This window comes from Alosa alosa, chromosome 8 (genome assembly GCF_017589495.1).
Source record: "Alosa alosa isolate M-15738 ecotype Scorff River chromosome 8, AALO_Geno_1.1, whole genome shotgun sequence".
Taxonomy (NCBI): domain Eukaryota; kingdom Metazoa; phylum Chordata; class Actinopteri; order Clupeiformes; family Clupeidae; genus Alosa; species Alosa alosa.
Genome location: NC_063196.1, coordinates 8,980,055 through 8,992,446, shown reverse-complemented (window position 1 = coordinate 8,992,446; position 12,392 = coordinate 8,980,055). Strand labels below are relative to the sequence as shown.

At 45.8% G+C, this 12,392-nt stretch overlaps 1 protein-coding gene across 1 annotated transcript in view; it reads right to left on the bottom strand.

Moving 5' to 3' along the window:
• The window catches only part of nudt14 (nudix (nucleoside diphosphate linked moiety X)-type motif 14), a 34,540-nt gene extending 31,801 nt beyond the window's left edge, over positions 1-2,739 (bottom strand). Inside the window, exon 1 of the mRNA XM_048250771.1 lies at positions 2,417-2,739. Coding sequence (XP_048106728.1) covers positions 2,417-2,497 — 81 coding nt within the window. The 5' untranslated portion in view covers positions 2,498-2,739. The remainder of the gene's footprint in view (positions 1-2,416) is intronic.
• Between the last annotated feature and the right edge of the window lie 9,653 nt (positions 2,740-12,392).

Genomic DNA, 12,392 nt, shown 5'->3' with positions numbered 1-12,392 from the left:
AACCGCCTATAAGAAAAACTGTCATTCTACCCTTTGCCACTCTCTGATAGTTCATCACACAGTCAATCTATTGGTACCAAAAAATTCTACAAGGCCTTAGCTTTCCAAAGAGGTCAGGCACTTGATTATAAGTCAAAGTATGTGGCAACAGGGCGGTGTGCAATTTCGAGGAAAAACTCAAAATAGGGGGGTAAATGCTATAGTGTTGTGTTTCCTAACGGCATGCCGCCTTGCTCCATTTACAGACTCCCTTATAGTGCTTACTTGACCCTGTGAAGGATGCTTGCCTGGAAATAACACATCATCTGTTACCGCCATGACCTCTGACCCCTCTCTGAGTGCCAGCCCTCGACACTGGTCCAGACGTTATTTAGCCACACTGCATGTGTGTGTGTGTGTCATCTGTTGAAATACTTTTTGGTGAAGCAACAGGGAAATGGCAATGCCACCGGTGCAACCATTGCTAGCATTGTTGGTTGCTAAATTTAGAAGTTTCACATTGATGTCAAGATAGCGTAGCTTTTCCTAATGTCAATAATGTTAGTGAATCCTTTATTTCTTTTCCCAAAAAAATTAGAATAGCCAAGTATTTAAACAATTTTAAGCACCACCTTTTTGTTGCGATTGACTCACAATTCCATAATTCATTAACTTAAATAAAAGATTATGTCTTTTATGTGATGATAAAGCTTTTTTTCTCTGACATTTTTGGGCAAAATTCCTACTTATTCTTGCCATACCTACTTCACGTGGAATCCATAATTTCCTACTTCACTGACTGACAGATGTTTTGGATTGCTCAACGCTGGGTTCATACTTTTGTTCAGCACAGCCTGCACTGGACTATAGCCAACTGTACATCTACACTCCTGCTATAGTCTCATACATCACTATACCAACTTCAAAGTAAAACATGTACAGGTAATTGGCTTTTTTTGCTTTAGGGCTTATTCCTCATTCATGTCAAAACAGACACCAATATGAACCATTAGCCTACTTGGGGTACGAACTTTTACGTAAGAGGAAGTCAAAGGCTGGTTCATCTTACAATGCAACCTACGCATCATCCCTCATCATGTTGACCCCTACAAAATCCCCATGAACAGCACCGGATGACAGTTATGATGCACATCAGAAGAACTGACTGTACGATCAATTCCACGCATGCCACAGCCTGGCAGCGGATGCTGGTGACTCAGGGTCGGGTATAATGGAATGAGGAGAGGGCTTTGAGACTCGTTTCTAAATAATAGGAAGCACTACCAAACAACTCAAAGCACTTAAAAGCACAGATGGAAGGAGAACAATCAGCAAGGAAATGACTACAGGTGTTGTTGGGTGAAAACAAAGCCCTGGAATGTCTTTTGGGAAGAATACAAGGGGGGGAAGAGAACAGACATAGAAATGACGCTATGACAGGAAATAGCCCAAGTTGAGCATGGGATGAAATGTGCATTACGCTACACTATTCCATGCCCCAGAAAAAAAACCTAACTGGTAAGGCTGACTATAACATTAGTTTCGTTATTACGCATCACGAACATAATAACCTTCATTCGTTCAACTCGCACACTACTTGAAGAAATGAAGACTTCTAATCGGGAAAGCGCTGACTGGTTTATCGATATGCCATGCCCACATGAACAAATGTCATTACGTTCAATACCGCGTTTGGCTAAATATCGCTTACAGCTGCAGTGTAAACAAACATCTCGCGTTATGCTAATCGCTGCCATTAAGATATATGACTTAAGACCTTTGTGCATAATACTAAAGGAAACCAAACGTTGCACTCATTAGAGTAGCCTAGCTAACGTTCGGCATCATACGGAAATGATTAAGAAGCTAACGTTGCTCTGTCGGGTCAGTTTAGGAGAGAAGAGGAGAAAACAAAATCCACGTAGAGGACAAAATATGCTTTTGCATTCTCGGCACATTGCACATTGTATCTTCCTTAGCAAATTTACTAATAAAAATGTACTGGCTTTAAATGCCACACGACTAATACATCCCCTCCATCGTTAAGATTTTGGCAAAGATAATGCAATATATTGCCAACCGTGTGCTGTCAATTTTTGGTTAGCTTGCTGGGAAGGTAAATGAGTAACCTAATGTAAAGCATGTGCTCATGACAGGCTATCTAGCTAGCTCAGAGGTTTCTCCTGTTGAAGCTAGTTATATTATCCGCTGTGTTCTTTCAGTTCAAATCTCCGACTAGCATGCACAGGCTAATCATCTTCGCCATTGTACATCACGCAATGTCTTGTTTTAACAAAAGCACAGGTTTATAAATTAAGCATATAACACAATGACAGCAATGGCAAAATGAATGGGGGTTGGGCTACTGGCAACTGAAATGTACGGTGCTTCCGCATTTGAACCAGATGATAACCTGAGAGCGAGCAATCCGACTCACCTGGCTATAGTGCACTCTGAAGGGTTTCAGATAATTGGAGTCGGTGCATGGAACCACCTGGAGATTATTTATCTGCTCCATAGCTCACAAATAGCTGCACACCGGTTTTTCCTGACCGCGGAGAGCACAGCCGCAGAATACAGTTGAGCACAAACATAGAGATGAGGCAAATGTCTACGGAAGCCGCGAAGGGCATAATAAAACGCTACAACCAAAGTCTCTATACATCGCTACACTTGCTCTTGATGGGTGCGTGAGAGACCAGCCTGTTACACATACACACACACACACAGCTGGAAAAGATTCCGAGAAAGGGTAACGCAATATGTATAGGAAAAAACGATTGACCGCTGACTGAATTAATGGAAAGGGGAAACAATAGGTTAGTAGGCTACTACAAGTTCGAGGAAATAGGCTAGTTTGTGCATAATATTCTATAGCCTATATTATCTTTAAGTAGGATATTAAATGACAGGAATATTTGACAAAATCCCCATTGCAAGCTGGTAGCCCATTAATGAGCAACTGTAAAATGTACTTCCCGCTCAGGCGCCTTAGGCAACATGAGTCCCGCGCACGCCAGGCGCGCTCTTGGGTGTGTTCGGCTCGTGCGGTCCTAGTGTGGTTAGCCTTCAACCACCTTCCCGCCGAGTGTGTCACTGTGTTATTCTACCCACTTAATTTATCGGTGACGGCGGTGGTGGATTAGGCTTGTGTCTTAAATACACTAAGTATGAATCATGCAAATGTCTGGGATTACTATTTGATAGTCATCCATTACTCATGGATGGGACACACACCTGGAGTATCTGCTGTAGGCTATAGAAATAGGCCACCAGGGCTGTTGGGCCTTAGCTGCCCTTAGCAATGGATGAAAAATGATATTGGAGAAAGGGTAGGTCCACAATAAGGTAGTCAGCAATTAAAACAATGGTTGACTTATGCAATGAAGACCAATTAAATTGCTCAAGCAGACCTGACGGCCCTTGTTTAAGGGACGTTTTTACATTATTAAAATGTAGCCTATCATTGCCTACATTGAACCACAGAAATGCCAAATACGGAAATCCCTGTGCTTTAATAGACAACACACATTCAGCGACAACAGTAACTGTGTGTGTGTGTGGGGTATATCCCGATATCCTGAAGCGTTCACTAATTATCATGGCTTCTCACTCACTTCTCAAAGTTTCTCGACTCAACTGGGTTGGGGATTTGCATGTGGTTTAAGTTTGACTTCAACAATGCATCTGAGGTCTCTAAAGAGATTATTTCTGGGCAAAAAGCATTTTCCTCAGATTAAGATTTTTATCTTAAATTGTGTTAATTAAAATGGCAGAGTGAGAAGTGCACGATGACTGAACTAGTTCCATTCATTTTCAGTAGGCTATCATGGCTTCAGACAGATTGTGTGTGCCCATGACAGCCTATGCAGACATTATAGGCTACCATCATCTTATAGGCTATCAATGCTGTTTCTCTCTCTCTCTCTCTCTCTCTCTCTCACACACACACACACACACACACACACACACCACACAGAGACAGACAGACAGACCTCAAACCTACATTCTCTCTCCCTCAGCGACAGGGAGACATACACTTTCTCCTCCTCTCCAAATAAACTTACTTAGCAGATAATGTTAATCTGATGGCCTCGGAGCCCTTCTCTGGAAAATGTACCGCAAAGAAGTGCCAGCTGGAGCCTAAACATGCGCTTTAAATGGAAGCCGGAGCCATTTTGTATATGATCTAATGGCCTTTGAGGCTGCAGGGGTTGGTCCATGTGTGTGATGATCACTTTGGCTGTCTTATCTGACCATATGCCTGAGCTTAGCTACATATAAACCAGCTGGCTTGGATTACGCTCTCTTCCTTCCCTACATTCCCTCCGATAACACACTCTCCTGGCCAACATCCTCTCTCTGTTCTTGATGGTGATTGACACAGGTATGCCCTCTGCTCTGTTGTAGTGCCTTTAGTTCATAGCTGGAAAGAAGGAAAGTGATTTGCTGTATTTGTTGTTGTTGACAGGGGCTGTTCTTCTGCCCCTGTTCATCCAGAAAGTTCATCCAGAATATGTAGCGGTTGACGCACGCTGCTGCTCATGAAACAGGGATGAGAAAATAATTAATTCTGCTGTCACGGCAGACTGAGACACTCCGTGCTTTGCCCCTCGGAGAGATAGCGAGCTGAAAATAGGCTTAAAATGTCCCAATTTCAGCTCTGGAACATTAAAGGTAACGACAAAAATAAGACAGGCTGAGTATTTTTGTATGCGTTCTCTCACTCTCAAATGTTTATGGAGGGGTAGTAGAAGGTTAGAGCAGGCATATTTATGCTTGCCTGATGAAGCCACTAATGCAGCTTTGACAAACAACAATGTAAGCATCCGTGGTGCATCCTTGCTGTTACATCATCGGGCATTTCGGTCAAATCAAATCACTGCACAGTCAGAATGTGTTAGTGACCTTGTCCGCATCAGCAGCAGAGAGAGAGAGAGACAAGAGAAGGCTGACATCTTTTTTTGGCAGATTTAGAAGTGGAGCAGTGGGTAATTGCTCTGTGAGGGCGCCGCCCTGGGGGCCTTCTGTGGGATTGCGGGTCAAGGTCACAGACACAGCAGCAAGTGTGTTATTGTTCTGCAGTCCCCGGGGTGACATGAGAGCATGGAGTTCCTCATGCTCCCATGTGCCAGGGATGGGATCCCCCGTCTTCTCTTGTATCTGGTGGTGTCTTTGAAAGGGAACACCATCCTTGTACACACCCTTATTTATCGGTTAAGTTAGGATCAAAGGCCTGCTGTGCAGCATGTTATTGTGTATTTCTAAAAGGGCAACTATTTGAATAATTTAAATGCATTTTCCATATAGACCCTTTCAACAAGGTAAACAAAAACAATGCTTGAACGTTCTATTTGGGCCCCAATCTACTTCCTCTGCATTAAGATAACATGGAATGTTAAAATGGAAGCCTTGTGGGGCCAACTGATGCTGATAATGGAACTCTCTTGAAAGGGTCTATATGCCTACAGTGTCTTTGGTGAGGCAAAGCCTACTTTGAATCAATCTTAAAATTTGATAGGACTTCCCTCTCCCTATAACATCTATTTATGTGTTTATATGAGAGGCCATGTTTGAAAATGAAGAATTGTCCAGTCTTTTTCTCCCTATGACTACAGCTCGGGGGCTGTGTACTTAAGGGCGAACTCCACAGTCTTCATCATCTCATTTCAAGAAAGGGCTCTTTTTCAATTGCACGCTCTACATACACTCCAGGGCAGTCTTTTGAAAGATTAATCCACACAGCAAGCAGCTGCCTTTCTATCCAAGGTTACAAGTGATTAATTCAGTTGTACACACACTGTGCGGTATGTATAGCATACAATCTCCTACCCCACACCCACTCACTCAATCACACACACACCCACACATACACACACACAAAGCACAGTCCTGGGAACTTTCTTCTCCCATACCCACCCACGTCCACAGCACATTGGTGCCCCTCGAGACACACCTTGCTGACCACATCACCCCTTTTTTTCGTAGGGGTAAGTCCCTCCTCTATCAGCAACAAATCGCGTTTTCTCATCATTAGCATTCCCACATTGAGAAGGGTGTGATAAGCGAATAGAGCGTTTCAAGCCCGTTCCTGGGTGGACCTCCTCGGAAGACATCTTTCAAAGGTTGACGCAATGTGGCAACGATGGAGCGGCATTAGCACCGGGGCTAACAATAACAGCAATCAGCACGATCACAGCTGTTATAAGGGAGAGAGAGAGGAGGGGAGAGGAGGGGTGGTGGTGTCTGAAGTCGGGAAGCCTGGTGGGGGGTGCAGTCTGCAGAGCAAAGCGGAAGGCATGGCACTCTCTCAGGACGGCCTGTTTCTTCAGAAGCTGCGGAGTTGCGGGTAGAGGCAGTGAGGAAGGTGGTGTTGGTAAAGGGAAAGCGAGGGGCGAGGGGGGATGATGTCACCCCCTATAGCCAGAGCCACGGCAACTCCCTCGCACAACATTCCGCAGGCTCCCAATCTCGGAGCGCCAGCTTCCTCCCGGCCGAGGCCGTTCTCCCACCCTCCATACACAAGGCAGGATGTAACACTTTTCGCTGGCTGATTTACATCCAAATAAACACTGCCAGACGAAACAATGTGCGTCTGAAAAGGGAACGGGCAGCCCTTTCTTCTCGGCGGGGGCGATTGATATTGGACGATTGGACCAAGCTGCGAGCTCCGATAAGCGTCTCAGGGAGGGACGGCTTGGCCTCGACAGCCGGATTGGGCTGGAGACGCGAAGTGGTCCTTGGTGCCACTCTGAGATGAAGGAGAAGTTCTCTCAGAGGTCAAGAGGCCTGGTGTTTGCAGTTGGGGGGGGTGGTAGAGGGCACTACTGGAGATTGTTCACAGTTCTGTAGTGCCTTGGCGTGACTGTAGAGTAAGCATGCCATTTGCGGAGATTACTGTAGGTTAGATCCCTTCTTACTGAAGCTTACGTTTTAGGTTTCACCTCTGGTCTCATATCTAAACTCATCATTCAAAGTGGCCTGCTTCATCCCCACAACCCCTCCAACCCAAAGCAACATATATATATATATATATATATATATATATATATATATATACATATATATATACACGCAGTTCATATATATATATATATATATATATATATATATATATATATATGAGCATAGCACATATGTGTACAAGACTTTTATGGCCCCTGTGCCATTTGTGTTGGGACAATATTGGCCCACTTGTGCCCCTCAAATCATTGCTGAAGATGACAGTGGAGCAGTAGAGTGGAAGCTGGACTCAACTGGTGTACAGTTTAGAGCCCTCTCCTGCTGAGCTTCTCAGGCTTGCGTGTCTCCTGTCAGGCTCGGACTGGTAATCTGTACAACCGGGCAAATGCCCGGTGGGCCGGTCCACATGTGGTCCACAAGTTATCCTATTTGCGGCCCGTCATGTAGACCTAGGCTTAGCCTATAAATGCAGTTGCATCCATTTGGATTGGGGGGTGACAGGTCAATCATTTTGGCCACTTCATGACAGGTTCAGTGTGTGTTACGATCGCGCCCCCCTGCCCCACCCCTCAAGTGGATTTGTCCAAGCAGCCGCTTGGTTTGTGGGGAAATATAGCCTACGAGTCCATGCATGATAGCCTAGGCTATAGAAGTGGCCTCCGCTGGCTGGTGTTCACATCATCGCAGTTTAACCGTAAACAGCAATCAGAGGTGTCTAATTTTATTCCATAAATATATTGTTTTTATAGATGTAAGTTGCACGTGCTACGAAGAGCTAGTTGACCTGTGCAAGTTCACATAAGGACACTGACAAAGGCAACCATGTCCCATTGTCTCCATGCCAATCTTTAACAGAAAAATGTCAGATATCTCAACCACAATGACATCAGTCTCTCACATACTGGAACTTCAAGATACACAGCCGTATGATTTTTGCCTAATTATGATTTTGGCCTATTGATTATAATGTGGTTAATTGAAAGCTCTGTCAGTCATTTGGATAAGCATCAGCTAGATGACTAAATGTAAATGTAAATTCTTAAATATTTATAATTAATTTTGATCACACTACATGAACTTGCATATGATATACGACAGGGGCCAAATTGTATTGTTTTTTACTATATAGTTTTAATAGGCTAAATGTTTGGGATAAAAAAAAAAGCTTTTTTTGCAGTGCTTCCATACTTCCTTGAAAAAAGTATTTTCTAAATACAAAAATACAGTATTTTATTTTGATACATACCTAATATGGTTAGGCCTACTGGATTTTGTACTTTATTTTGATACATTAAAAATGAGGGTATTAGGTATTTTATTTAGAAATACATTCTGATGTATTTTTGCCCATCCTTGCATTAGCACAACACTTTGCGATGATTAGCTTGTCACCTGTGACGATATATGGTAGGCCTAAGTGACTGACCTATCTGGGTACACTCAACACCTTACCATCTATTGATGTCATTGTGGTTGGGGTATCTGACATTTTTCTGTTAAAGATTGGCATGGAGAAAATAGGACATGGTTGCCTTTGTCAGTGTCCTTATGTGAACTTGCACAGGTCAACTTGCTCATCTTTACTTGCGTACCACTTCACACCAGTGCTTCAGACCAGAGCTGATGCTTCAGCAATAGCTGTCACTGAAAAGCTGTAAGTGTTGTTGAACACAGCTGTTCTCACATTAGCTGATTGCAATAAACATAAACCATTGTTGCCTAATTACCAATTATTCATTACATTCATTACAATTACTATTTTGCATTTGAAACACATATTACATGCTTCAGAAATACCCATCCCTGGGAACAGGCAGATTACATCTTTATAGTTGGCCATATAATGACATACTCTGGTTAATACTGTATTTCACCAGTTAGGGCACAATAATGGCCAGTATCTGCACTGTGTAGCCTATCTTGACATGTCTTTAAGTTTTGGGTTACAATATACAGGTAGTCAATGAGTAGGCCTAAGCCTAAAGTTACAGCATTTCTATCACAATTGACCAGACTTTGGTCCAGTAGTGGGCCGGTCCAGGAGAAAATTGCCAGGGCCGAATTTTGTTCCCAGTCCGACCCTGTCTCCTGTCATCTGCGTGTGTCCTGTCTGCTGTCCCCTGTCTGTGTCTCCTGTCATCTGCGTGTGTCCTGCCTGCTCTCCCCTGTCTGTGTCTCCTGTCATCTGCGTGTGTCCTGCCTGCTCCCCCCTTTCTGTGTCTCCTGTCATCTGTGTGTGTCCTGCCTGCTCTCCCCTGTCTGTGTCTCCTGTCATCTGCGTGTGTCCTGCCTGCTCCCCCCTTTCTGTGTCTCCTGTCATCTGCGTGTGTCCTGCCTGCTCTCCCCTGTCTGTGTCTCCTGTCATCTGCGTGTGTCCTGCCTGCTGTCCCCTGTCTGCGTGTGTCCTGTCTGCTGTCCATGGTCTGTGTCTCCTGTCTGCGTGTGTCCTGCCTGCTGTCCATGGTCTGTGTCTCCTGTCTGTCCCTGCTCCAAACCTGAGGCGAGCAGAGGCAGGTTTCTTTGAACTTTGGAATTGGAATGTTTTGCGTGTGCATGTGTGTGTGTGCATGAGTGTGAAAAGATTCCAAATCGTTCTATTTAAACAGTAAACCCTAAGTCCAGTGTCTGTGTGCTTGTCGAGAAGTAACTCCCATTCACTACTGCAGTGGGTGCAGAATTGAGGACACTGATTGAGAGTGAGTGACCACTGGTCAGAATCAAGTGGAGAGTGCAGAATGTACTATCAGAGGGCCATGTCTGGATCATATAGGGGCTCTCACGAGGGGCCTTATCTCTCCCCACGCCTTGCTGTGGACCCCTGCAGTCCAGCAGCATGCTAATCCTGCCCATCTGTGAGCACCCTGAGGTGAGAGCCTGCCGCCGGACACACCGTCATTCCAAATTAGGCCGCGCAGTGTCCTGACACAAACCAGGCCACAGCTTGCTCAGTAACATGGAGGGGACACAGAGGGGAGGCCTTCATCCTGTCGTTCGGTGTTTTTTTGTTTGTTTGTTTCTCTTAGTCTTCTTTCTTGTCTATGTCTATGTCTGTCGCTTTCTTTCGTTCTCTCTCACTGTCTTTGATTTCTCTAACTCTTGTTTCCCTGATCCTATTTTGCTTTTTCTCTCTTGCTATCTCTCTTTCATTTCTCTCGCTCTTCTTCCATGACCCCCTCTCTATCTCTGCCTCTCTCTTTTATTTATTTCTCTCACTCTTCTTGCCTCTTTCTATTACTTTTTCTCTCTCTCACGCTTCCTTCATGGTAGTCTATCCATAGTTAATTTATCAGCTGGTCATGGTAGTGTCGGGGTGGGGTGTTGGGGGTGGAGGTAAAGTGGAGATTTTATTTTGGATGCGGATGAGAGAGACGAGGCCTCTGGGAATGCACTTTGCCGAGGTGCCTGCGGTGTCTCTGTAAGTGGCCCCCGGGGCACCGGCCCCCGACAGGCCAACACCCGCCGGACCACTCCAGCCGGGACGGCCAGTCGCCAAACCAAGACGCTTGCTAAATCCCCGACTGCGACCACCAGCCACCTCACACATGCAGTTCAAAATAGCTCTGCAGATTTGCGGTGGAGGAAAAAAACTGTATGTTACTGTATACGTCTATGCAGTAAAGGAATTTACTAGAGAACTTACTAGAGAATTTACAGTAGAGGAATTTACCGAGGCTAATAGTCATGGGAATCAATATCAAACAGAGCTGCTCCACTTCTGTCTTTGATAAAGGATTCACCATACCTATGATTTTTTCCAAACTTGATTTGTCTTGATGTTACCATGCACTTTGATTGCCAATGAAAACATGGCCTACCTCTGTCATGACAAGGAACAGCCTCAAGAAAGACTTTCAGACTCTTTCCACTGACTTCCAGCTACAACCATAAAAGCTTTTACGGCTGACCCCAGCTAGACCTGATGGGGACCTGGGTCTTAGGCCTAATCTGTTTATGATCCCCTGTGCAAAGCTTCGTGGGTAGGGGTCAATTTGGCAGTAATTCACTTTGAAATGTAGCAAAATTAGTTTCCTAACAGAATGGCTACGGTTATGTAAGAGTTGTCATTGCTTTGCCGTTTTCTTCAAACTCGTTCCTACTGCCAAATTGCTCACAATACATAGTGGAGAGCCATGTTCTCAAATCTTTTTCAAAATTCATTCATTCACTCACTCACTCACTCACTCACTCACTCACTAAATTAGTTGCCTGCACAACAGGAGTGGACAAAGTCCCTAGGCAGTCTGTGGAGAGTGTGTGGCTGAAACAGCATGTTAAGCAGAGAGTTTAGTGAGGTGGGAATTTTACTGCAGAGGCAGCCGAAGCAAAGGCTGTCGAGTCCGGAGTCGAGTGGAGAGGGGTCGCGAGGGGCTGACGTACGTGATACCATGCGGGCAGGTGTTGGGCGTGCGTTCGGTCAGTGGGGTGGGGGTCTGGGGGGGATAGTGGGGTGGGGGGAGAGGGTAAGAATGGCCACCGCCTGTCACATCAAACGAGGCCCTTGCCTCTCCTCCATTTCCAGGTAGGGCCTAAATAAAGGCAACCCGATCCGTGTGGAACTTGCGTCTCGTGAATAGGCCTTCAAAGCAGCAGCCCTCCCGTCCATCCGAGGCCTTTGTAATGGAAACCACCACTGTTATTTTGCACACACCCCACACCCTCCCCCCTCCCTCTTTTCCTCCACCCTTCCACATTACACCTCACATCCCCCCATCCCCCACCCAACCAGCACCACTACCATGTCGTATTTTCAGACTGGGCTATTCTTGTTTTTCGCTCCCTACCCCGTATGCGTTACTGCAGACAAGGTCAGAAATCCCACTTTCACGTCTCCATCCTACCGCCCTCACAAGTATGAGCCGACCCACCCAGTGTCTGTTAATCTCGAAAGGTACTTGGGAACCCCCCACCCACCCACCCCTCGTCTTCAGAAAGCCACAAATAGGCACAAAGACAAGGTGGCGAGGAGGCGCTTGGAGAATGTGTGCAAATGCATCACAATGTGCTCCAGTGGACGGTCAGCCATTTTGTCCATCCATACGCGCATTTAGAGAGAAGACGTGGGGGGGATTACGGCTAGCAGGGGGACAGAGTGGCAGGACTTGGGTGCAAGGAGGGGGTATTTTTGGGTGCGAGGGCCAAGTGGCCGCCTGCATTGGGCTGTCTGGGTCAGCAGCAGCCCTGGCAGCGGCCCTGGCAGCGGCAGCAGCAGCAGTGGTCTGGGTGGATTATGGGACCTCGAAACTGACAGGCCCCCACGGAACGTTGATCTCTCTCTCTCAATTTACTGTGGGACAGCTGCCTGCCTCCTTTACCCCTGCTGGGAAAGGGGGGCTATTTTAAATGCCCCCCCTCCCCACCCCCCGAAACGCAAATCCTATTGTTTTTACCCCCAGGCTCGCTCGCCACACAGGCATGAATGGTCAGAAATCACAAACAATGCACTGTAGCTC